Source organism: Archocentrus centrarchus, chromosome 10 (assembly GCF_007364275.1).
Source record: "Archocentrus centrarchus isolate MPI-CPG fArcCen1 chromosome 10, fArcCen1, whole genome shotgun sequence".
In the NCBI taxonomy this organism is placed as follows: domain Eukaryota; kingdom Metazoa; phylum Chordata; class Actinopteri; order Cichliformes; family Cichlidae; genus Archocentrus; species Archocentrus centrarchus.
The window spans coordinates 432172-459682 of NC_044355.1; the positions used below are offsets into that span (position 1 = coordinate 432172).

The following is a 27511-nucleotide window of genomic DNA, read 5'->3' on the forward strand; positions in this document are numbered from 1 at the left end:
GATGGTGAGCAGGGGTTGCTATACTTGTATCCTTCCCAGCTTGCTGCCTACAGTGGAGGGGCAGAGAGCGTCTGTTGCAATGGCCTCAGGATCACGTCTCTGCTTTTTGCAGATGATCTGGTTCTATTAGCTTCATCAGGTGGTGGGCTCCAGCTCACATAGGTAAGGTTCACAGCCAGGTGTAAAATGTGGACAATCAGCAGTTCAAAGTCTTAGGCCATAGTTCTCAGCTGGAAAAGGATGGAGTGCCCACTCTGGGTCAGGGACCAGTTGCTGCCCCAGATGGAGGAGTTCAAGTATTTGAGGGGGGGCAGGAGATTGACAGTGGATGCAGTATCAGTCTGTTGTGGTAAAAAGCCCAGCATAAAGCAGTCGAGTTAGTTGACGTACATCCCCACCTTCGCCTGTTCACGAGCTTCAGGTAGTGACCAAAAGAATGAGATTGCAGGTACAAGCAGCAGAAACGAGCTTCCTCTGAAGGCTGGCCAGCCTCTCACTCAGAGACAGGATGAAGAGTTCAGTCATTCAAGAGTAGCTTTGCATGATTCACAGTTCAAAATAATCCATGACCTTACACTGGGACGTTATGCAGCCCCACAGTTCCTCCTCAGTCTGACACAAGCTACTTTAGCTCCTCCCCTTTAAACTAACTTTATGATTGGCTGCCCCTCACTTCTGTTTGCCTGCGATGAACTTGAGCATTTTACATAATGTACCTGAAATGACAATCAGAAACCATGATCACGGTTAATATGAACATTCGCCTGTGGAACAGGAAACAAACAGGACGGTCCACTTCAAACACGTCACTACACAGTTTCCCAGTTAGACTAACTGATGTCAGCCGCTGCGCCTAAAACTTATCATGGAGCAGGAAAATTTAGAGATTACATAAATTTACAATTTTTCTGCTCAAAAAATAGGCCAAATTAACACACAGGGCAAATAAAACAAAAACAGGTTCATGTCAAGAAGGTAATAAGAAAATAAAAGGACAATAGGTCCAACATGTTTTCAAGGTAAATAAACACTCTGCAGCCTCAGCTTCAGTTTCCATTTGGTGTTTTTTATTCATCAAAACAAGTGTTGACCACGTGTCCGCGCGCACACACAGCAGGATCCATCATCACAGTATTTCCATTGAAAGCTGGACCTTCCTGCAGCGCGTCCGTCAGAAGGTCCACACCGCGTGGACGTCAGGACGGCGGCCGGGCCAACCGTTAGTACAAACACAGAGAACAAAATAAAAAGCAGAGTTACAGAGTCGGAGTCTCACCGGCAGGTACAGTGTTCAGTCTACAGTCTGTTAGCAAGGCAGCTTCAGCCTGAACGGCACCGCCAAGAACGCCATCGCGCCTAAACAGCATCTCCACAGCCACTACAACAGCAGAGCCAACAAATTTATCCTACAAGGAAGAGGAGGGGTCACCTGACACAGACTTCGAACACCTGTCAGAAACCACCAGCCAATCACAACAGAGCAGCCCATCCTGACTGAAAACAGACGTGATGGAAAAAGGAGCGGCTCGCTTCCTGCTCAGGATTCACATCTGATTTTATTTATGATCTGCCAATTGCTTCAGTTTCACCTCTGATGGAGAAGAAAAATCAGCATAGAAACATGTTAGCAGCAGCTTGTGAGCATCCACAACTTCCTACATGAAGGCATTTTAAACACTCGTCACCTGCTGGGTGTTTTTTGGCAATGAAAATAAAATATATCAGAAGAGTGCAGGTTAACGTCTCTACATTTTCAGATTTTACTGAACACTATAAGGATTGATCATTACAAACAAAAATACAGAAAATTAGTAGGAAAATAAATCTGATTGACTAATTCTGTGATTTCCATTTATCATCCCACCCAAACTTTAATCACAACGCTGATAATCACACGAATCAAAGACGGTTTCTCCTCCTTTGAGGTCGACTCTCCACTAACAGCTTTATTTCTCCCACCTGCTTCATTTTAGTACTTTTCCCAGTAGATATAATTTTATGTCAGGCTCAGAAACAGGTCAGAAAATTCAAAATAACTTTTTTAATGTATTCATTTATTAATTATTTTGTGGCCCACCTGCAGTACCTTCTAGGCCAACCAGGGGGTTGAAGACAAACTGCTTAAACTGCTCATTTACGCAATTCAACTGACAGGAAACAGTAACAGCGTGCTAAACCACCGACCAGTGTTTATATAGTGATCTGTTTTTACCAGTTTGAGAAGCATGGTTGTTAACTTGCCTTCATCAGCGAAAGATGAAAACAAGCCCTGCTCTATGAATAAATAATTTGTTGTGACACATGCCAAGATTTCCAATTATTGGACGGACACGAGGCATTTTCCCAGCCTGACATGTGACCATCAGCAGCCGCAGCAGAGGATGCGTGAAGGCTCGAATCCTTTGAGGTTTCAGTTCTCAGAGTTGGGCGCCATATATGGTAACAGCTTGAGTTCAAGATCTGCGTACTGGCATCTCCAGAGCCTTCAGCCACACCAGTATCACCAGGGGAAGTCTACTGGTCACGCTCCATGTCCCAAAAACAATGGTAGGTGGACCTTGAGTTGAGCTCGTGATAAATGCTACAAGGAGGTCGGCCGAGTTGCCGCGGTTCTGCAGGTGGATAGGTGAGAGATATTCTTTGCATATGGAGCTGATCAAAGGTTTCAGTCCATTCGAATAACCCGCCACCTACAAACGCCACATCTGACGACACTGAAGTTCATAAGAGTGTCACGACCTGACCTCTTCCTGGACCGCTTCGCCCTGTCCAGCAGCGTTTGAGCCACCGAGGGTCCAAGTTCGAGATTAAAGCCATAAACTTGTGAAAAAAGGGAAAAAAAAAAATAAAATAAAAAAATTAAAATTTATAAGAAAAACCTGCAGTTTGGCTTAAATGTGTAATTTTTCCCTCAGATCAGTAAGTTTGTTGTAAATTTGCATTTTTTTTTGTAAATTTATGACTTTAATGTCAGACTTCGGCTTTTTGTTCTACTGCATTTTGCCTCACGCTGCCTGGCCTCAATTTAACGTTCAATGATCATAAAACGGCAAGTTCAGGAAGTTAGTGTAAAAATGAATTCCTAAAATGAACCTTGAACCACACGGCTGTCAGCATGTTACACATGTGACCGGGCTGACTTGGTATTTTGCACAGGTATTTTTAATTAGTCAAGCTGACACGAGGCTAACATTTATACAAGAAAAACAACTAAAAACAGAAGAAAACACGTCACCGGTTTATTACTTCAGATTTTAGCAAGACTCCAGCTAGCAGGTCACTTGTGAACTCCATCAGCTGTTAGCAGCTCGCTGCTCCACCCAGTCAGCACCAGTTTTAAAGTGATGATGCAGAGGGGATACAGCAGTTTCAGCAGTTTACTCCAGCTTGCCTAATTAGTTATCAGGACTCTGGTTATTAGAGGAACAGCTGCTGAGAGGATGATCGAACCACTGCCAAGCTGTTAGCTTGTAGGTTTGCTAACAGCTGAGTTTCGCCACGGCGTTCATGAGCAGCCTGTTGGTAGTGAATATTTAAAAAAACAAAAAAAAACCAAAACAAATGGTGGTCACCTGATCACAGTGCTAGCTTAGACCTTTGCTGGATGTCTGCTGGTAACTGTTAGCCTATTTAGCATGCTAATTAGCAGACTGGTGTGTCAGACTGCTAGCTAGGTGATTCCGGTTACAAGCTAACAGTTTGTAGGTTATTGAAGGAATTTGGAAGACTTTTGGTTGGTCGAAAGTTTGAGTGGTCATCCTGGCAGCGTGACGCAAGACAGGAGTGGCTCAAGCTGGAGGATGCTGGGCTGAGTGAGACTTCGTCTCCAGGGGCTGATTTATAGCTATCTGATTGGCTGACTGAAGGATGACGCGACTAATCTGCAGGACAAACCTGGCTGGTGTTTTGGCTGCCGGAATGCTAAGAGACTGCTGGAAGCTCAAGACAGGCTGCCTCAAACTGGCTCGCTGAGGGTGGCGCTGGGCAGCGGCTTGGCAAACAGGACGTCAGACCAGCAGGTTTGAGTCTGTTCAGGTGTTGTGAAGGAATGATGCAGCAAGGTTTAGTTAATCTCTTTCAAAAACAAAAATCCTTTAAATCTAACTCAGCCCTGTTCGTACAGAAATCATCATCAGGCGTCCATGTTGCAGATCTTGATTAGTTTCCTGTCGCTGCTTCCACTGGTTCCATTCAGGCTTCATCGCCTCAGAGCGGACGAGCAGAAGAAAAAGAAGAGGAGGAGGAGGAGGAAGAGGAGGAGAGGGGGAGATGAAGGGGTGGGTTGTTGAAGTCAGGGCTGCAGAGTCAGATTTCATTCCTTCCTGACCTTCCTGCTCCTGGGTGATCTCTGCAGGACTTCGTCCTCAGACTTCTGCAGAGGAAACAAAGACGAGACGGAGAGAGTCAGTTTAGCTCAGAGAGGAAGCTCCAAGTCCGCTTGCTCACATCTACATTAATGTGAAAGAAACTACAGCCTGAGAGTGTAAAAGCACTAAAACTGCCCTGGAAACCAGCGCCTCATCTTACAGTAAGTATGGCATTACTGTGCACCTGCAGTGGACCACATTTAGCCTCCACCTACAGCATGTCCCAGGCTGCTTATCCTACATTTTAGATTAGGGGTGTGCGATATTGACCAAAAAAAAAAAAAAAAAAAAAAAAAAAAAGGTATTTTCTGTAATTTTTTTTGATAACGATAAAAAAATGATGTTTTGCATTATTTAAAAATGTGTTTGTAAAAGAAGTGGGAGCCAGTAAAATATAAGACTTAAATCAGTGTTTTTCAAAAGCAATCTCTCAATACAGAAAACTTGACAGAATGAAAAGAGGAGGAAAAAAAAAAAAAAAAAGAGGATGTCCAGGGGGATTCCCCCTACATTACAGCAAAAAAACTCACAGAAAATACACCATCCATCCATTCTCTACCACTTATCCAGGACCAGGTCGAGGGGGCAACAGCCTAAGCAGAGAAGACCAGGCTTCCCTCTACCCAGCCATCTCCACCAGCTCATCCACGGGGATCCCAAGGCATTCCCAGGCCAGCCGGGAGATATAATATCTCCAGTGTGTCTTGGGTCTACCCCGGGGCCTCCTCCCAGTGGGACATGCCTGGAACACCTCACCCAAGAGGCACCCAGGAGGCATCCGAATCAGATGCCTGAGCCACCTCAAGTGGCCTCTCAATGTGCAGGAGAAGCGGCTCTACTCTTAGCCCCTCTCGAATGGCCGCATTCCTCACCCTATCTCTCAGAGAGAGGCCAGCCACCCTCCGAAGGAAACTAATTTCTACCGCTTGTGTTCACGATCTTAATCTTTCTGTCAATACCAAAAGCTCCTGACCATAAGTTCCAATTTAAATCGTCTGTTTCCTCTTGTTATTTATATATATATATATATATATATATATATATATATATATATATATATATATATATATATATATATATATATATATTAATGTTCAATTAATTTTCACATCTACTCAGAAGTTAAAGGAGCTGAGAACTGAGATTGAAGCCCATCTGCTGAGCCTTGCCACACCTTATCAGCTGTGTTCTTCTCTTCTTTCTTTTCCTCCTCCTCTTCTTGCTTCTCCTCTTCGATTGGGGGTGCTTCCTCTTCATCACTGTTCTCTGCACCTGAAGACAAAGATTATTCAGACCAACAGCTGCAGACTCAAAGGAAACAAACGGATTAAAGCTGAAGATCACTGTAACCTGGACTGCTCTTCTCAGCTTCCTCCTCCTCTTCCTCCTCCTTCACGTCGGGCTGAGGTTCATCAGTCTTCTTGTACTCTGCCGGTGACGCCGAGCTCTTCTTCTGCAGAACCAACAGAAGGAAAAAGGTCAGTTTAAAGTGGTCCTGCTCCTATGTGAGTTTCTAATAACAAGGCCACCGTATGTTTGGTAAACCCTGTGAGCCAAAAGCTCAGACTGCTCCAAACACTCAGTTCATCACAGATTATATACTCTTGGATCTGTATGATGTCAGAGACAGGACACCCCTAATATGGTCATCTCACAGCAGCTTTGTGCTTGAGATGTTTGTGAGGGGCAGCCAATTAGAAGAAAGCTGGTTTAATGAGGCGGAGCTAGTTCTGATCTGATCTTATGGCTTTTCAGTCCTATTGCCAAAAGGTGGATAAAATCAAGCACATGGCCACACAGTCCAAACCTCCTCCAGCATTAACATCAGCACAGAAACTGTGTGGCGGGAGCTTCATGGGGTGGCGCTGAGCAGCTGTGTGGGTGGCACAATACTTTTGTCCACGTAGTGTAAGTGGAGTTAAACAGCAGCACACACTTCTCAGAAGTAACCTTCACAAACACATCGCTGCCTTTTACTGACGTGTTGGGTGGTTTAGGGTTTTTTTCCCCGAACATCAGGGACTGGATCTCGGCCACGTTTGATGTAGAGCGCTGTTTCAGGTATTTCCGCAGATGAAAAATCAATGCACCAACAGAAAGTTTTTAGTCTTGACCAATAAGAGCACTGCGCCATCAGCGGGTCTGTTTGCCAAGAATGACTTCCTGCATTTAAATATTTAGAGCACAAACTCATCAGTTGTAAATGGTGTCACAATGACAACTGACGAGTTTCATGAAGTGTTTCATGAAGAAAACCAAAAACACAAATTCTACACTGCAGCACCACAGAGACACAAACAAAACACGTCACAAAGCTATGCTAGCATCAGTCACCAGGCCTGAGGCGGCAGTGGCGGCACAGTTTGGGCATCCAGCTTCATTAAACTCTTCCTGCAAGCTGGTGAGACTCAACTGATCCTGAGCTGATCCTGACGCCCTCTGTGGAGATTCAGTTTGACACGACTTTAATCACTAAAGGAAATAACTCACATAAAAATCTGCATTTGATGCTTGTCAGCAAACCGCAGGGCACACTGATGTTTGAGCTTAACTATAAACGAGGGTTTCCACCAATCGCAGGAGTCCACCTGTGCAGACATCCCCCCCATAATAGGCAGTTTGTTTTATTGCCATATTTTCACATTAAAAGAAAGGAGGAGGTACTCTGAGCTGCTCCCCATGAGGCCAGGATGGTCGATTTGATACAGATTTTTTGCTGGACCCCCCCTTTCTGATGCGAGCTTCCCATTTCTCTGGGCCTGGGACCAGCACTACGAGCACACGAGCTTGTGACCCCCACGGTTGGGCTGGGTCTCCTCCCAGAATTGAACTGGGGCTTCTTTAACCACTACACCATGGAGCAACTGTTTTTTTCACATTAATCAAAACAGCAGGAAGGTGAGGCTGGTGCTGTAGGGGAGCGCGAGCGTTTCACCACATCATCAATGTGCACAGACTGTAAAAACATACATAAGAACATAAATATAAAATATTTAAGCGTGAATATAAAGATTCAGATTCAGCAGAAAGGCTGATACGGTCAGTTAACATAAAACTGGAATCATAAAATAATAAACTTAACTTAAGTGATGATTTATTATTATGAAGCGCCCAGCAGAATATAAATGGATCAAAATGAGCTTTTTTCTTTCAGGGATCAGTAACACTCAGTGCGGGAATGTCACACTGGACCCTCACGTTTTCCCTGCTCTTCCAGGATGAGACGACACTTTAGAAACTTTCTATAAATCATGACGAAAACGTGACTTTCAGTCAAGGAAAGTCACAGGCTCAGCACCCTGCAGTGACAGGGCTGTGTGTAGGTGTGTTACCTTTCCAGTGCAGCAGAAGACGAAGATGAGGACGAGTGGTAGAGCCACGGTGAGCACGTAGACGACCCAGAGCCACGGACGCTCCTCTGCAGCGCTCAACATCTGAGCCGCCAGACCGGGCTGCACAAACACGAGAAAACACACGATTTAAATTAGAACCAGCACGAGGCTCCTGCGGCTTCACCTGATCTTCACACATGAATTCACTTCATTTTTTTAATTTTAGGAACAGATGATTGAGTTTAACCTAAACCACTTTCCATTTTTAAACACACATACATAAGAGGCGGGGCCTCAGCACATTTACAGGTGTGATACTTCCACACGTATGAAAGTGTCTCCTGATGTTTATCCAGGTTCTCCTTGACCGCCTCCTTCAGCTCGAATGGCATGCCCGACTTTAAATCCTCGCCTCACACACACACACACACACTCCACTGCATTGTGCACCCCTCATCATCTGGTCAGCATGCCCAGGTTGAAGACACAAATGTCCGATCGTGTCAGTCACGTTAGAGGTATTTATACTGTACGTTAGTGCAGGAGCTCAGATTAGAGCTTACAGCTCATGCAACTCAAATCTCAGATTATCAGAATATTTCCTAACTTCAGCTTCTGAAAAGTACCTTCATCTATACACTCAACACTCCCTCAGCATGAATTACAGCCTGGACTGCAGGCTTGTGGCTCTGCTGAGGTGGGCCTGAAGCCTGAGCTGCTCTGATCACAGCCTTCAGCTGGGTCAGGTGTTTCTCATCTTCGTCTTAATACTCCACAGATTTTCTCTGGGGTTCTGCTCAGGTGAGTTGGCTGGCCAATCAGGCGCAGTAAGGTTTGGCACCATGAGCAGGTGCTAAGTCCTGCTGGAAAAGGAAGTCTCCATAAAGCATGTCAGCAGATGGAAGCAGGAAGTGCTGTAAACTCTCCTGGTAGACGCTGATAAAACACAGTGGGCCAAACATCACCATCACCAGCAGAGGGAGCTGATGATCGTCACCTGGACTGCAGCCTTCTCCATGATTTTGGTTGTGTGTGCTGAACAGGCTGACAGATACAGCATTTAAGCTGTTTGCATATTCCAATAATTCGAGATCCCAGATTTCTGATTTTCATGAGCTGTGAACCATAATCATCAAAAATAAAAGAAAGGCTTGAAATATTTTATACACTCCTCAAAAAGGGACACTTGATTCAAAGCACAGCCTCAGGTCAGTTAAACCTGTGGCACTTTGATCTGGTCAGTGATGGTCTAAGGAGGCATATCCACGGAGGGACCCACAGACCTCTGTTGGGTCCATCTGATGCTGCCAGGCTGCACCTCAGCAATGCTCTGGCCCAAATCTGGGAGGAGATCCTCCAGGACACCATCTGTCAGCTCATTCGGAGCATGCAGTGTATTATAGAAAGTTTACCTTTATTTAAAAAAAAACAAAAAAAAACAAAACTTTTTAATCTTTTAAAGAGATTTTTTCCCCTCGTTGTGTGACACATTAGTAAACTATCACTTTCACTGCTGTTACATTGGACACCACCATGAAGATGCTCTGAGGTCTTTGGAGGGGAAAAGGAGCACGTTAAAAATGCATGCAGGATTATTTCCATGAACAAACTTTCAGGAGGAGGCGACAGCCTCACTTTTAAACTTTAACCAAAGCATAAACTTGACTTTAAAACATGAGGTCAGGTTTACGTCAGAGGATTTAATCTAATAACATGGACCCACCTCAGCGGCGCCCTCTGCTGCCTTCTTCAACCCCCAGCTGTCAGAGGCCCAGCGGTCGGCGGTGTTGCGGTCATTGGTGATGAAGAAGTTGTCGAAGAAGATGTCAGAAGTCATGGACCAGAGCTCGAGCCCCAGGGCGCTGAATGGTGACATCTTGAAGGGCTGCAGGTCCTCGAAGAACGCTGGGTTGGCGATCTTCCTTGGCTTCCAGATGCCCTGAAAACAAAGTGTGGCTGGTGAGGAGAGCCTCTGCAAAACTTCACACCTCCCCATCCAATGATCACCTCAAACTGCAGTCTGACTCACAGTTCAGACTCACCTGGTAGTTGGGGTTATCAATCATGGGGGGCTTCCACTTGCCCTTGTAGTTGGGGTTGTCGATCATGGGTCGTTTCCAGGTGCCGCAGCCGGGGGCAGTCTCACAGGTGGGGTTAGGGATCTGAGGGGCTTCCCATTCTCCATCCATGTCCTCATCCCTGACAGAGAGAGTCCTTAGTTACTTTCTTTATACTGGAACAAAGACACCAACAGGTGGGACTCATATGGAGTTTACTGGGACTATTTTCAGCAGTAGATTAATCTACTGGACTTTTCATGGGACCTGTTCACAGTGAAGTGTCCTTCCCCTCCTCGGGGCCCGACAGGCAGACGTCACTCACCAGTCTTCAGGTTTGATGGCGTCAGGGTCTCCGATGTACTCAGGCTCATCATCCAGCCAGCCGTCGGGTTTCACCGCAGCCTCATCTGGAATTTGAGCGGGCGCGTCTTCATCCCTGCAACACACAGAGTTTGCCGTCACCAAGCGGAAAACACTGAAGCACCAATGTGCAGTTCCTCTGAAGGCCAGCAGAGGCAGAATTGAGTCAGTCCCCATAGACTCCCATGTTAAATAAACATGTTTACAGCCCGATACAGAAACTGCTTTGGTCTCTGTGGATAATTTACCCCTTCATAACAGCTGTACGGGGGGAGGATGCTTCTATAACTCACCTGTTTAAATAAAGTTTGTATTATTAGAGGCATAGCGTTTGTGACAGGTGGATGGCAACGCAGGCGGCTGTAGCTGCTAGCTGTCTGCTAGGCCTCACCTCAGCTAACTGGAGTCCCTGAACTGGACCTCTGCACTGTGTTGGTGCTGTTGGAGCCTTTTGAGCATTTTTAATGCAATTATCTGACCAATAGTATGGCTGCTGTGGCTTCACTGGACTAACAGACTGTCCAAGAAGGCGGAGCTCCAGTTTGGGTGAATGAAATTCTGGGTTGTTACTGATCAGCAAAAAATCTGTGATGAGTCTATGGCGACCAGAGGAAAACAGGAAGTGAACCTTTGACTTTTAAGTAGGCCTGGATTATGTTTTTATACTTTAATACTTTCTGAACTGTTAACTGAAGTGTACAATCATAAGCAGAGCCAGACATTAATTTCCTCTTAAAAAAAATAAAATTTTTACACATTCATGAAATTTTTACCTTTTTAAGCCTGTTTTGAAATACAGGGCTTAAAATGCAGAAAAAGAAAGAAATCCTACAGACCCCACATGGGTGCAGTGTTTCTCCTGTGCAAATATTTTATTTCCCAACTACTTGAAACAAATAACTAATGAGCTGTGTCTGCAGTGAGTCTCTCCATCTTCAGCCTTTGTTCTGCTCAGCACAGCAGCTCAGGAACCAGCTCTCCACATGCTGCAGGGTTCTCCTTAGAATGAGGACTGGGAAACCAGCTGTTTCCCAGTGAGGGAAAGATGAGATCGGAAGTGCCAACACAGGCTAACTGAATTTTCAAAGTAAGAGCAAGTGTACAGCCCACTTATAAATCCAGACTGACTGCCAGCACACGCTGCTTTTACAACTAATAGTTCAGACTTTTGGACCGAAGTCTGACTGGAGCCACGGTTTGGTTTGTTTTCTCTTGCTGAAACTTTTGGATGGTTCTGACTGCTACACAACTCCAGGCTGTGGCTTCAGCACACCACCCGCTAACCGATTTTCCTAAATAAAAACATTTAAAAACTGCTGCATCGATAAATAAAAGCTGAGGAAACTCTAAACCTTTGGTACTGACCAGTCTTCAGGTTTGACGGCATCCGGGTCCTGGATCTTGGGCCTCTCATCCCAGTCCTCGGGCTTGTGGTCATCAGGGTCCTCGATCTCAGCGGGGGGGTTCACAGGGGGGGTCATGTCCGTTAGCAAGCTGCCGCTGTTCACGACTGTCTGATCCACCAGCACCTCGAAGCTGTTGTCAGGGTTCACCACTGAGGGAGGCAACAGTGATGAGTTAGAACTCAAAAGAAACAACAGCACCACCTAGTGGGGCAAAATACACATCCCACTGTATTAACACCATTCACTGTCACCCAGTTACTGAGCAGACACTGTTTTTCTATTTCAAGTAACAGTGACCTTGATCCTGACCCTAGTGACCCCACCTACACTCACGAAGTGTAGGCCAAACAGTTCTTGAATAGATGCCGCCTGCTCGCTGTGGGTGATCACATATGTCCCGTCTTTCAACGGGTTTACAATAAATCAAAAAACCTGCAGTTCCTCTAACGTCCAGCAGAGGCTCCCATGTTAAAAGGTCCAAGTTTACAGCAGAAACAAACATCTTTACAGCCTGTGAGTCTCACCCAGCGTGTACAGGTGAGTCTTCTTGTCGGTGAAGTATGTCCTCAGGTCAGCATCGGGTTTCTTGGCATGTTTCTCTTCGTACTCGCCAGTTTTGGGGTTTTTGTGTCTGAAGATGAAGTGCAGCTTGTAGTCCTCTCCACATTTGTCGGGTCCAAACATGATGGTGTACGGAGTTTTATCCACAAACTGGTCCTGCAGACACACACACACACACACACACACACACACACACACACACACGGGCATGTTCAGCCTGTCAACCCTTGTTGAACTTGAGCTCACTCCAACAGCCTGTAAAGGGTTATTTCATGAAGTTTATTTTATGTTGTTATTTCCAGCTTTTCACATAGAATTTCACTGTAATTTTATTTTACTCATGTTTTTATTTTCTATCTAAGAAACCTAAATGTTTTGTGTTATGGATCCTTCACTGAATTAATAAATATGTATAACCTGGACTTCGGACTATAAATGTCAAATATTTTAAAGCCATTATGAAATAACAAATCTGTTCCGTCACCTAAGTTTAACCTGTTAACTGGCAGTGTCACCCCCGCGAGACGTTTGTGGTGCTTTCCGACTTTGAAGCCTCATACGGTCACAGTAACGCTGCAGTCCGCTCTTACGATGCTTTTATATGACAGAGTAGACCCTCAGAATTGGATTGACACCTCATTTGACCAATCATGTTATGAAATGGGTTTTTCAGAGCCAATAATAAGCAGACAGCGTCATGTGACTTCTCTGGACATGCCCCAAATACTCTCCAATCGTTCTGATTGGTCAGCTCTGACCCAAAATCTAAAACCACAGATGTATAGCCAATAAAATTCCTGACACGTGGGTATATGGCATCTTGGGGTGTGTTTCCACATGGACCCACAAAGTTGCTGCACAATGAGTGCGTATTACGTGCGCAAAGTCAAGCCGGAAGTAAGACTCTGTGCGCCGTAGTGACTCAAGAGTGTTTACAGTACTTTTTCTCACTAACGGATTGTATAAATATCTCAAAACAGGCTGTTTTTCTTTAACGAAGTGACAAAGTGACTCATGACAGTGGACTATTATTTATTAGAGAAATTTGTCGCTGATTTGACCGTTTTATCGCTCCGGAATGAACACGAACGAACAGCTGTTACTCGGAAGGCGTTTCATAGTAAGTCTAACTTTTTATTCCCAGTTCGTGCTTGTATTATATGCCATTTAGATGTAAATATGTATGTCTCGAGGGGCTTTCATGGCGGTTACACAATGGCTAAGAGCAACGTTTATTGATATTTGTGATATTCGCTTTGTGGTGGACTTTGGGTTCCTTTGTGTTTGGGGGTGGGGTAATTGTTTGCGAGGAGGTTGTAGGTTGTATATCAGGACAATTGGGAGGATTGTGGGTTTTTTTTATGTGTATATGTAGTGTTTACTTTCACTGTAACTGTTGATCAATATGCAATTTATTTATTTTGGCGTGTGTGTGAAGGAATCACTGAAAATAGACTTGGGGGGGGGGTGAATGAAGGCCAAACATTTTCCTTCTTTTACAAATTAGGGCAACCTCTGATTTATAATTATGCCTATACTTATAATTAATTTGTACTATCAGTAACTTTGTGTATAGCAGAGGATTCCTCAGGGTCGTATCTTTGATTAGAGCCTCATTGATGACTGTATGTTGAAGCATTGAGGAGTTACAGATATTTGAAGTCTGTATATCAAAGGCTGCTCTCATGTGAGACCACGCCTAGACATCAACACACCAAAACCTTTACAAAACAGTAGGTTTTTGTGCTATCTTGATAAAAAATATGAAATACACGTCAACAAGACTTCATTCTACAGCTTCATTATATTTTCCAATCCATACCTTCTACACTCAGTGTGTAGTTACATGAAAACAAACAGGAAAAATCTAGGCGAGGCAAAAATTGTCTAATTTTTCTGTGTTCCAAACTTAACTACATACTCATTATAGTTACAACATTTTTGACTGCAAAAATGAAAAATATAGCTTGTCTTTTTTTCACAAAGAGACCAAGCTTTTGCATGTACTCCAAAGAGTTCAGGAACAGCAGCTGATTTAATTTGGGTATGCTTTTTCAGGCGTTTTTGGTGATTTTGGAGCGGCCAGTTAAAGGGTTAACCTGAACTACATTTAAAACCTTTTCAGTCTCAAGCTTCTCAGATTTGATGCTTTTCTTTGATTGAGCTAGAAACTGTCCAAACACAGAAGCATCGTTAAAATCAGAGTCGCACTGACCAGGTCGAGGTCGGGAGTCTCAGTCAACAGCTTGACGTAGGCGCCGCCACAGTCGATGCCCGACTGGAAGTTCACCTCGTACCTGAGCACAGCCACAGATCACAGTGATTAAGCTCACCTGGGCGTTTACACCCATCTACCAATCACAGACAGTTACCATCACTCCGAGGCCATAGAGCCGACTGTACCTTTGGATTTTTTGGAAAACAAACATTCAAAAGAGATGACTGGAAATGAGCAGAGAAGAAATACTCGAGCAGCTTCACCGTGTTTGTGTGTGAAACACTGTTCTTACTGGATGATGAGGGGCATGGTGTCGAAGGTGAAAGGTCGCAGCAGGTGGGCTGAGATGGCGTGATGTTTGGCTCGTGACTTGAGGACCAGACCTTTATCACCGGGCAGTTTGCTATCCTTCATCTCCTCCACGGCCCATTTACCTGTTAATGACATCATCATCAGAAACACTAAAACAAGGCGGTACGGTGGCCTCTTTAGGACATCTTAGCCCCATCAGGGTCAGCTGCTGCTTCTGCACATCATCATATTACACATCTGTACCCACCATCATACTTTGCAATCTCTTCGTCAGCATCATCCTTCTTGGCAATGGACAGAATCCACCTGAAAGCAGTACACACAGGGTTAATATCCCCAACATGTGTCAGGTGTTTACAGGTAGACGCGAAGGTGGGCTCTGGCCACTGAGCCGGCCGATTCTAGAGTAGCTTAAAGAAGGAGTCAATGAGGGGCCATGTCCTTAAATGCGTAACCAACCAATCAACACACATTGTGTTTTAAATCAGAACTCGATGCTGTGTTTGTGAAAACAAAATGATGCTTTTGTTTAGAAGCAGGTGAAATCTTCATCTACATCTCAGGATTCACAGGAAGTGGAATGGCTCGTGTGGTGCTCACCCGTCCAGCGTCCCCCGGTCAAAAGACTCTGCAAAGAAGTGTTCACCCTTTGGCTCGGGAGCTTTGTAGGTCACCTGCAGTGGAGAAATGAAAGTAACCTGCACATGATGACGGTTTAACTGACAGACATTTGTTTCATTCTTCCTCCTCTCTCTCTCTTCAGAGCAAGCTGAAGAAATATTTCAGGTGTGTCCTCCTTCACTTCACCTGAGCTTCACTCAGTGATCTGAATAACCAGTTGGACTGGAAGTAAAGCAGACATGAGCATAGCTCTGGAAATGAATCATCAGAAGTTTTCTGTAACTTTACTTCAGACGGCAGATTTTAAAGCTTTCAGTCAGGCTGGTTCATTTCTGTGGTCTGCAGAATGAATGCAGGTATGCAGGTCAGCCCACCGCTCTATCAGACCAACTTCCTGATCTGGCTGATTAATAAGTAACACATCTTCCCAGTTCACACATTCAAAACCTCGAAACAAGCCAAAAGAAACAAGCAGAGCAGTTTCTCTCTTCACAGCTTTTCAATAAAGTCAACTTTATTCATACAACCAATAACCACAGGACTTCCTCAGATGAATTACATTTATTAAACAGAGTAACACGAGTCTAACACTGAGTCTGTCTAATACTCTGAGTCTTTTCCTGCTTTTTTAAAACCTTTTTGAGGCCTTGCAAAATAAAAATCAGGACCCAGAGAAGATAATCATATTCTTCCTTTTATAAAACAGCATTTGTCAGTTTATTTAACAGTGCAGTTATGTTGTGTTATTTTTACTTCATTGCTTTATGTTACTGGGCGATTCCACGTTAGATGAGCTGAATTAAAACCCATTTTGCCCGTGCTTGTTTAGTGCTGTCGTATCCACCTGTTTCTGGTCCTAACGTCATCATAACTCCCCGTGTCCCAAACTCCTGATATCTGAACACCTCAGAGAAAACGGCATCTCAGATTTCAGTGAGGACACTGGAATTTTTCACAGCGAGAACTCCAAACTGTACACCAGGGAACGTCAACTGGCGGCCTGCAGACCTTTCCATACGCCCCCCCCACAGAGTAGTGCTACATGTACTGTACGCCAATCAATCATCATAACCTGTTAAATACTTGTCTCTGACAGTATTAACCATCAAACACCCCCACCCGCAATTTCCTATTGCCCTTAAATGCCTCCATGTCCCTATAACCAATCAGAATGCAAGATCAGACTTCAAGCATTTTCTGACTACACTGAGCAGCCCGCTCTTGTTGGTAGTGATCAGATTGCAAACACACCTGAAGGTGAGTCTAACCTTGTTTTGTGTAGAAAAAATGTTTGGCGATCAAACTTGTCTAACTAAAGGAAGTAAAAGTTGTAATGAGATTTCTGGTGGGCTGCTGAGCGTACTCCCCGGCCTGTGCAGGTCAATCACTGTCTGCTTTCGGGGGACCAGATGGGTGGCTCGGCATGTCACATGGTCACAGCCAAAAGCAAACCCCGCCCCCCGTGTCCTTCTGCGGCTTAGTATCTAAGATTCTGTTATTGTTAAAATAAATGTGCTGCCATTTTTGCCATTGCGGCTGTACTGTCTTATCTATGTCAAAATCTTTTTAATCATAGTCTGATATTTGCACCTTTTGCCTTCCTTCAATCACACTGGGCAGAGGACAGACTGAAAATTTTGCTGGTTTTGTCTCAAAACAATATATTTATTAAAAAGTAGGTAAATTACTTTATAACATTTTTGAAAAAGGGAGTTCACCATTGCCTGTGAAATAAAATTACTAAAATTTACCATAATATCCAGATTTTTTTTTAAAAATGCTCTTTTAAAAGAAAAGTGTCCAGGCCGATTTAGAAGGTTTTCCATCTGAACTCTCCGTGTTTCTTTATTAATTCAAAAAAATTCTACAAAAAACAAATACCTCACGTGGCAGTTAATCTCCAGAGGGAGACTAGCTGGCTAGCCTCTCGCTAACTTCTAACTCAGATAAACCTTCACTGTAACACCTGAGAGAACACTGCTTTTATTGAAGCTGAAGGATTTCAGACTGTTTCGAACTCTCAGTTTGAGTTTAGGGACTGATGGAGAAATTGGACCTGGAAATGGTTCATGGCTGAGTGAGGCTGGTGCCACTGAGGGCTCAGAGTAGGGCTGCAACGATTCATCGATGAACTCGATTAAATGCTTCGTTTAAACTCCGCAGCGCTCAGCTGTCTCGGTGTAAGCGGTGCTCCTCACTAGCATTAGCAGCATTAGTGCTGACGTTTTTTTTGTGGGTTTATTGGGGGCTGGCAAACCAACATAGAACTGCATTACCGCCACCTACTGGACTGGAGTGTGAATCACTCACGTATACACAAGCACACATTCTAAAAAGCTCTCCGTCGCTGCGATGGATTTCATTTAACACAGAGTGGATCATCACTAGAGTTGCCACCTGTCTCGTAAAATACAGAACCCCGTATGTTACGGGACTCCGTGGAATACGGCTCCGTAACATGCGGGGTTCCGTACTTTACGGGACGGGTGGCAACTGTCGCTGACATGCATTTCCACGCCTCCACTGCTCTCTGTGTGTCTGTGTGTGTTGTGCTAGCTGAGAATTTCAGCTGCTATTTTTGTCTTTACTTCAGCTGTAGCTACCAGAACTGGTTGCTAGCGAGCGCGGGCCATTAGCACTAGCGATGGTTCGGTACCGGAAGGCCCGCCCCCCAGGACCGAGGGGCTCCGTCAAAATATTTTTTATACTTTAATCCCTTATTAGTGACTAAATATAGACCTGCAGTAGAAACGTATTTTCGACAATGCTTGTGAATACAAAGCATTACAAAATTACTCACACAGCCACTAGTTTTTCAAAACACTCATAGCAGGCAGCGGTTTTAACTGCGCAAGCGCAAAGAGGCGAAGCTGTGACGGTGAGCTCAAGTAGTGCAAAAGGAAATGTTTTTCCAGCGTCCAAACAGCAGCTTTTTCTTTTAGTAACCACCATTAAATCTGTGAAACAGCTGGAGGTCCCTCATCAAGCACCTGATCAGCAAGTGTTAAGGTGAAGAAAAGAGAACTTTGTAGCTGCTCCATTCACCGCTGTTTGTTCACAGGCGAAAAACTGCAGTACGGAAGTTAAAATATGCAGATAAACTGTTAATAAAAAAAAGCATTTCTTATCCGATTAATCGATGGAAAAATCGATAGAATACTCGATTACTAAAATAATCGTTTCATGCAGCCCTAGCTCAGAGCAACTTTATGAAACTCAATTTTAGACAAAGATATTTTTCCTACCAAATTTAACACCTACAGCAAATTTACAGGAAATAACATTTGAAGAAATTTTTATTTTAATAGTGTTTAATGACCAAAAAGGAGCCGGTTAAGAGTAATTTACAGAGTGCACAGTTACAGCTGCAGAATCACAGAATTCACACCTAATGCATCCCCGACTTACATCTGGAAAACTGCATCTCTATAAAACGACTGTCAAAAACCATCCAATCAGCTGCAGTAGTCTTACCTGTGGACTGGGAGGAGTTTTAGGAGCAGGTGGAGCTTCATCTTGCACGTCTTGCTCCAGATCCTCATTCTCATCGCCAGCCAAACCCAGGTCCATCTCGTCCTCCACATCTGCATCGTCACCATCTGGACCATCCTCGACCAGGTCCTCAGCCCGAGAGACAGGGGCCAGACTGAGGCAGAGGAGGCCCGCCGCCAGGAGAACAAACAACCCGACCCTGTGATTCATTATCTGCACAGAGGAGGAAGAGGAGGGCTTTACTTTCAGCAGGTTCACTCAAACCTGTCACAGCTGGATCTGTGTAACGAGCAGGGCGGGGCCATAAATCCACATTTGATGTAATGTGATGTAAATGACCCAGCCTCAAACATTCAACAGCCTGCATATATTTCCTCTGTTTTTATTTTGGTTTTATTTCAGTTACCCCAAATGTTTCCTCACACTTTAGTTTTAATTAACCAAACTAACCAAATTAACCCACTCTGAGATGGGTTTGACCTTTTCCTTCTTTTAGTCTTATTTATAAATTTTTCTTGATTTATTTTACAATTTTGTCCTGGAGTTCTTAGATCAATACACTTGTTGTTGCGTGATGTTCTTTTTTAAATTGTGTGTTTTGTGGTTTCTAATCGAGACAAACTCTTTAGGTCAAATCTTGACATTTTAAACTTGCTGTATAAAGATATGACGTCACAGTTTCTGGAAACAACGTAAAAAAGGAAAGAAACTGTCACAGAAAAGCAAAGCTGCAGTTCTGTTTGTGGCTTAACTCAGATCTGAACGCAACGATGCAAACTGACCAAAGCAGCAGATGGAAAAGCAGCTATATTGGCTACCATTTGTTTTCTCTCATTAATATCAGCGTTCATTATTAATAGTAAACCTCTGCATGAACTGTATGAATCAACTGTAAACTTTTCAGCTGTTTTGGACAGAAAAATCTTTTTGATTTAATTTGAAGCCTGATTTGAACTTTTGGATAGAGGCCATTTTATTTATTTGCACATTATATTTTAAAAATAAAAGTTGCATTCACTTTAATATGCATTGTTTATTTGATATTTCTTGTGATGGTCACAATACATTTGATTAGTTTCAAACTCATATTTGTATGGGTATTTATATTTTAATTGTGATAAGAGACAACAAGGTGATACAGGTGGGCAGGCTTGAACAGGTGAGGGAAGATTGGATTAATCGTTGACTAATCGATAAAATAATTGACAGATTAGTCCAGCCATCCATCCATTCGCTTCCACTCATCCTGTTTAGGGCCGCGGGGGGGGGGGGGGGGGCTGGAGCCTATCCCAGCTGTCATAGGGCGAGAGGCAGGGTACACCCTGAACAGGTCGCCAGCCTGTTACAGGGCCAACACAGAGAGAGAGAGACAACCATCCACACTCACATTCACACCTATGGGCAATTTAGAGTAACCAATTAACATAACCCCAGTAAGTGCATGTCTTTGGAATGTGGGAGGAAACCGGAGTACCCGGAGGAAATCCACACAAGCACGGGGAGAACATGCAAACTCCACACAGAGAGAGGCCCAGGTCAAGGTGGAATCAAACCCAGACCTTTCAGATTTTACTCTAACTGTGAGGCAGCGGTGCTATCCACTGCTCCACTGTGCTGCCCTGACAGATTAGTCGACTACCAAAATAATCTTTAGTTCCAGCCCAACTTTGCTCCCTGTTTGATGGCAGGTAAAGCAGTGAAAATGTTTCAGGACAACATCCACTTAAACCCATTCTGATTCCGATGGGTGTGCAAAATCTTGGAGGTGTGGCTTAGTGACATCTCCTGCAAGTAACACACTGTCTGTGGCTCAGAGCCTCAAAACACCATCACAGAGAAAGTGAACTATCCACAGGTGAGTGAAATTTCATCCAAAACAAAACTGTTTTTACTGTAAAAAGCAGGAAGAAGGATGATCATTTAAATATCAGTCAGAGAAGACCTCTCTCTTACGTTGCACTTGTCGATAACATATATCATGTATCCCCACTGAGGTAAAAAGAGATTTTTTTGGCCCCATTAACAAGCAGGTGCTGCTCCTCTTCTTCCCCACTTAAATACAGTTGTGTCGTGATGTCGTCAATGACATGCAAATTATCAGTCGGTCTGCGCAACCAAACCGTTACCCGGGTTCCTAAATGATGGCACAAAGTCAGCTGTATGCACAGCTGTGTTCCCTCCTCCATTAGTAGATCGGTAACCTGTGTTTCATCCATTGCCATGGTGACCAACCAACCATCACCCACAGGACGTGCCACCTCAGCTCCTTTAACCCTAATGAGATTACACCACGTGGGATTACAGCCGCAGGCAGCCAGAGCTCGCAAAACACAAACACACAGAGAACAGATGCGTAACAAACACATCTACACACCTGTGGATTTACAGGTTATTTAACACAAGATGCTCCAACACGCTCATTCACAGCTGATAAATGACTTCCTGTGAGCACTTTCAGTGCAGCAGCGCTGTAATGATACAAAATGATGATTTTACAGCTGGTGCGTTCAGGTACCATCAGAAAAAGGTCCAAAAGGCTCCTGCACCATTCAATGGAGATCAAGGCTTTTAAAGACGCCAGTGAATAAAAATTAAATGGGGCTCAGCGACCTCGACTACTCCCTGGGTTTACAGCTGACCTTACAGAGATGCACTTCTTTGCCACTAATGACCATAAACACTGAAATTATTTGTTTGAAAACAGTAAAACTCATGCTCGGCCTCAACACTGTCCGCTTACAGTCTGACCATCTCAGTCATCACAAGTTTACTATTAATAATGAACGCTGATATTAATGCAAGAAAACAAATAGGAACCAAAGTAGCTGCTCCTGTTGTCCTTCACTTGTTAGCTAACATCACTGAAATGGAGGTGCTCAGCAAACATCATCCATGAGAGCTTGTTTCTGACAGGTAAGCTAACAGAAACATTCCTGTACAAACATTAACAGGTATCAACGAAACACTAACGTACCCATCCAGAGCTGATGACACAGCTCCAGGGTGCCGGCGTTTTAAACGCTCAGCATCGCAGTGATGCTGCCGTGGAAGGAAAGCTGTTCTGCATTCAGCTTTATTTTAGTTTTCTGTCAAACGCTCCCACACCTTTGACAGTCTGTCTCCATTTTCTTTCATTTTATCCACCGTCCTCTCTGCTCCACCATCGTTACGCTGTTCTGTTACGTTCTTCTGTTACGTTCTTCTTCGTTGGTATTGGTGTTATTGGCAGACAATGGAAGCAATACTGCTCCCATATCTTCCTGTAGTGTATTGCAATTAGTAAATGACATGATAAGCGGAAGAATAGATGGGTTATAAAACACGACGCATCGATGCTGAAATTCCACGACTCATGTTTTAGATGTTTGTGAACTGTGCAGCACTTTGCACTGTGGATGTCGCTGCAAACACACACACAGTTTGCAGTGTCACAGCTGTGATTTACTTCATGCTAGCGTCCAACAGGGTTGTGCGATTTTTTTTTTTTTTTTTAGCTTTTTGGCCACAGCAGCTTTTATTAACAGTGGAGAGTAACAGGAAATTGGCTGGAGCCAAACCCAGCGTCACTGGGCGAAAGAGGGGTACACCATGGACAAATCACCAGTCCATTGCATGGTCAACACACACTCACGTACACATTCATACCTTCAGATAATTTAGAGTGAGCGATCAACCCAACACGCATGTCTTTGGACTGTGGGAGGAAACCGGAGTACCCGGAAGAAACCCACACAAGCACGGGCAGAGCATGCAAACTCCACACAGGATGGCCCAGACCAGGAATTGAACCCGGATCGCCTAGCTGTGAGTGAAGATAATCCTCCCATAGGAATTAAATCTAAGGCTGTAGACTGCGAGGCTGGCGATGTCTGAGTTTCTTCCCCTGGCGCACTGTGTTCACTCATTTCCAGCTTTAGGTGTGTTCAGCTATGATAGCACACAGTATGGGCACTCTCAATGCACACGCACAGCAGCCTATACTAAAGCATGAAGTAGTGAACGCGTGGAGTCAAAGCATTTTGATTGTTTTTTCCAAGTCAGTAGCATACTCGATAATGTTAGCTCACGCATCATTAACACAGCAATTAAGATATTATCATAAATTATATATATCGCACACCCCTAGGGTCCACATCCAGGTGGCTGCGCCATCACATTCCAGTTTATTCCAGCAAAGCCGACATACAGCTGCAGAACGGCACTGGTTAGCATGGCTGTCATCCGTTTACAGCTTCCATCCATTGAGAGCGAGAGAGGGCGGTGCAGTCGTCTGTAGGACTGCAGCCCCGGTAACATCTTTGAACCAGTAACTGCTGCTGTACAACAACAGAGTAAGGGCAGCCAGGTTTAAACGTCTACACGGCTTGTCACACACATCCCTGGTCTCAGGAGACACCTCCTCCTTGACGCCTCCAGCTCTTCTGATGGGACATGGAGGTGTCCAAAGCCAGCTGAGAGATGTAATTTCTCCAACATGTCCCAGGTCAGGACACAGTGGGGTAGCCCCCAGAGGACATGGCTGGATCACCTCAGCCAGGAAGCCCCCTAGTCAGATGAACCACTCACCTGGTTGATGTGGAGGAGTAGAAGTTCTACTCTTTGCCCCTCCCAAATGATGGAGTTTAAATAAATGTAAATACAGAAGGTTGACCTCCAGAAACAAAAAGAAGTCCAGTCGCCTTTTTCAAGCTCCAGAGAATACTATGACCTGGATGACTGAGAATCTACACAGACATATCCAGAAACAAAGCACACGATTCGACTCTGCTGGAAAAGCTCTTAAAATATAAAACAAAAATAAAGTTGTGAATTTTTGGACAAAGATGGACCTGCAGCAGAATGATGGAGTAGGAAAAGAAGGATTCCACATCTTCCACATGTTGGAGGCAAAACACCAAAAAGTGTCCTTGTGCAAAACCTTCTGAACCTCACTGTGTTTCTGGAGTCAAACTTATTCCAGCAGATTCAGTGCCAGTTTTCAAACCATCATCCTTTCCAATGCTGAATAAAGACATCCTGAGAAATTAAAAGGTGATCCTAATCACAATTACTTCACTCTATGAGTGTGGACCAGCAGAAAAACTGGTCACATCTTACTGCACTTCCTGTGCAGTAAGATTAAGAAAGGCAATAAAACTGGATCCTGAAGTTAAGCACATCTCACTCAGCAGACTGCCAGCTAATCAGATTAGCATCCAGGTGGATTAGCATGCCCGGCTAACAAGCACTAGCTGTTAGCTTAGCATCAATGCCATTTCGTGGCATCTGAAGGCGCTGCAGTGGAAACTTACACCAAGCTGCCGTGTCATTTAGTTATGGTTAAGATTAGTTGTTTCTGTGCACAGGAGGGAACAAATCAAACACATTGGCTTCAGTTGTTGGCCCATCCATTTTCCTCTGCTCATGGGCGAGAGGCGGGGTACACCCTGGACGGGTTGCCAGCCTGTCGCAGGGCTAACACAGAGACGGACAACCATCACCAATTAATCACCCCGCTAACTGCATGGCTTTGGACCGTAAAGTACCCGGAGAGAGTTTCCGGGCCAAGATGGATTCAAACACAGGACCTTCTTGCTGTGAGGCAACCGTGCCAACCACCGTCCTGCTCCAGTTATCGGTTAAACTCATAAAATAAGTCCAGGCAGTCGTTGCTTCTCTAATAGTGTAAACTGTGGACATGCAGACAGTTTGTTTTCCAAAATCAAAGAAAAAATGTGAATCTAAGCCTCTTGTTTCTGTACAAACAGGCTGAACTTCACTGATGAGCTCAAATGTCCACACTGCAGTTTTCCAGCTGCCTGTGAGGAGTAATAAGCTTTAAGAAGGCCTCTGGCTGCCTGATAAAACAACAGCTGATGGTCTTAATCAGCTGAGTGAGACCAGCTGAAGTGGCTGTTATCCACCCAGATTGAAGGCTGCAGTCAGTCACTTAATCTGAACTGAAGGACATCTGCTGCTCCTCACACCACCAACTCCTTTCTAATAATAATAATAATTCCTCAGTAATGCCACAAACGACAAAAACACCAATGTATTAATATCAGTGGGTCATCACTTTTGTATGTGTTACATATTTTGAAAAACATCACTGCATGAAGACTTTCTATGTCAGGCAGCTGACACAGACAGATGGACAGATGTTCAGTTTCAGATAAAGGTCAGTGTATATTCGAGTAACTACTCTGAACACTCAGTTTATCGCAGTTTTTTCTACTCTTGGGTCTCTATGATGTCATAAAGAGGTGATATCCCCATTACACCGAGGCTCAGTATAAGATAAATGAAGATGACTGAATTGAATCGTGCAAAGCTGCTGTAGCAGAATAAAAAGGTGGAGGTGCAGGTGTTCATGTTGTGTACAGTTAAATAAACAATGTTTCAGTTAAACCGTAACCAAACAGGATGGAGGTTTAGCTTCAATGACCCTGAAACATCAAAGAACTGAAGAAAAGGACAAACACCCAGTTTAAGCTTGTGTGCTATAAAAACACTCTGAAGTAAAATGAACCCCATCATTGCAGTTTCTAAGTTTAAGGGTGGTCAGGTTGTTTTGGTTTGTTTTTAATTTATCCTCATTATGATTTTTTTTCCTGTTGAGGATAAATGATATCGCCTGTATTTGTTATTTTAATCCAGTAATGAGTCACTGTGTGTAATCCCTGACATTTCCTTCAACCTGCTGCTCTGGCTGGTTTTCGAACCCTATCATTCACCGTGTGAGCAAGAACATGTTTTTCTAACTTTTCTATGTGATCATTATTTTGGATGTAACTACAGTTTAAATTACAGCCATTACTTTGCCCTCCAGTAACACTGTGAGAAATCTAGGATTCATTTTTGACCAGGATATGTCCTTCAATGCACATATTAAACAAATATGTAGGACCACTTTTTTGCATTTGCGCAATATTTCTAAAATTAGAAACATCCTTTCTCAGAGTGATGCTGAAAAGCTAATTCATGCATTTATTACTTCTAGGCTGGACTATTGTAATTCATTATTATCAGGCTGTCCTAAAAGCTCCCTGAAAAGCCTTCAGCTGATCCAAAATGCTGCAGCTAGAGTACTGACAGGGACTAGAAAGAGAGAGCAGATTTCTCCCATATTGGCTTCTCTTCATTGGCTCCCTGTTAAATCTAGAAGAGAATTTAAAATTCTTCTCCTCACCTACAAGGTCTTGAATAATCAGGCACCATCTTATCTCAAAGACCTCATAGTCCCATATCACCCCAACAGAGCACTTCGCTCTCAGACTGCTGGCTTACTTGTGGATCTTCATTCACCTCTTTTAACTCTGTTTATACTTCACTCTGCATTTAATCATTAGTTATTATTAATCTCTGGCTCTCTTCCACAGTGTGTCTTTTGTCCTGTCTCTCTCCCCTCAGCCCCAGCCAGTCACAGCAGACGCCTGCCCCTCCCTGAGCCTGGTTCTGCTGGAGGTTTCTTCCTGTTAAAAGGGAGTTTTTCCTTCCCACTGCCACCAAGTGCTGCTCATAGAGGGTCGTTTTGACTGTTGGGTTTTCACTGTATAATTGTAGGGTCCTTACCATAAAGCGCCTTGATGGGATGTTGGTTGTAATTTGGCTCTATATAAATAAAAGTGAACTGAAAAGCGTTTGAGTTCAAAGATCGATAAACCTCTACAGACTTCATTTTACGACCTGAGTAGTGGCCCCTGCTGGTAATTATAAGTAATGCAGGTTTCAGGCCTAACTTCCCACACCTGGGTGCTACACCTGTGTTTACATACAGCCTGTGATCAGTTCATTTCCGTCCACTTTACCGTCGTTAGTCTGATAAGCACGACCACAGGAGTTCCTGAACATGCCTGTGTGAACGGTCCTGATACTAACACACTGTGACAGTGGACAGGTGTGTGAAGTTTCAGGTTCTGCCAGCCTCCCGCAGGTTCTGCTGACAGTCATTCACAGCGGACTGAGTCTGCATCTGATCCTAAACCTCCTCAGAGAGTCCAAACACACCACCCTCCTCCTCCTCCTCCACCCTCCGGTCCCTGCTTAGCCTCATGTTAGCATAGCCGCTTACGAAACAACTGACTTTGAATGAAGCAGCCGGAGCAGTTTTAGCTTCACTGTGAGGAAACCCCGACTCCAATTCACGTTAATGAAATTAGATCAGATCACCGGGAAAGTCCTGGGTTTAAGCTGCGTTTATTATTAGCTGCTGACGGAGGCCACCGCAGCGGCTAACGGCTAGCTGCATTCACCTGCGGTTAATTAGCCCTCAGCCCGGCGCTAACCGCCCGCGGAAACACGGAGCGTCGATTTAACGGCTAAAAACCGCCAGCATGTAAATAACCGCAGCCCCGGCGGAGTGAACGTACCGTCACCTGTCAGTAGACAGTGCTATCCGTCTGAGCTGCCCTTAAAAGCGCTCATTTATCGGAGTCTTTACTCACCTCAAGCTCACCCGTGCGCCGCCTGGGATCTACTGAGGAGGGTCACGTGGGGTCCTAGAGGGCACTAACCGCTTTCTCCGGGCGCCGATTGGTTACCGAGCGCCCAAGTTTGACGTTTCCTGTCAACTGTCAGGAGCTAATTGGTCGAAGGGGAATCTCGCTCGACCCTCCCCTTCCAGGAGCTGCACCTCGTGGACAGCGGTGATTGGTCGAGCTGTCAGGGGAAATGTGCGCTGGTTGGCTGTGGTGAGTCTTATGAAAAGACTTGAGAATGCGGCCTGAGATTGAAGCAGATTTTTGAAAATTTATAAACTGATTTTATGTTATTACAGGAATGAAGACTACGAAGGAGTATTAGG

The 27511-nt window shown here is 44.3% G+C and overlaps 1 protein-coding gene across 1 annotated transcript; it reads right to left on the bottom strand.

Annotated features, from left to right (window-relative positions):
* Window positions 1-1045: 1045 nt before the first annotated feature.
* Window positions 1046-27280, bottom strand: canx (calnexin). The gene is made up of 15 exons (XM_030738517.1): window positions 27153-27280; window positions 18712-18942; window positions 15217-15290; window positions 14864-14922; window positions 14597-14738; window positions 14302-14383; window positions 12050-12242; window positions 11485-11674; window positions 10082-10195; window positions 9742-9898; window positions 9423-9638; window positions 7700-7819; window positions 5718-5820; window positions 5542-5639; window positions 1046-4372 (listed from the first exon to the last, which is right to left on the bottom strand). Exons 2-15 carry the CDS (start codon window positions 18937-18939, stop codon window positions 4313-4315), a joined length of 1836 nt encoding a protein of 611 aa, XP_030594377.1. The 5' UTR covers window positions 18940-18942; window positions 27153-27280; the 3' UTR covers window positions 1046-4312.
* Window positions 27281-27511: the final 231 nt, after the last annotated feature.

What these genes read in the sequence shown, in the direction of transcription:
- canx (XM_030738517.1), bottom strand. Translation starts at nt 18,939, where the DNA reads ATGAATCACAGGGTCGGGTTGTTTGTTCTCCTGGCGGCGGGCCTCCTC. An exon ending in GACCGGGGGACGCTGGACGG is followed by an intron (nt 14,923 to 15,216) that starts GTGAGCACCACA and finishes TACTGCTTTCAG; the next exon opens with GTGGATTCTGTCCATTGCCA. An exon ending in TTGATAACCCCAACTACCAG is followed by an intron (nt 9,639 to 9,741) that starts GTGAGTCTGAAC and finishes CTTTGTTTTCAG; the next exon opens with GGCATCTGGAAGCCAAGGAA.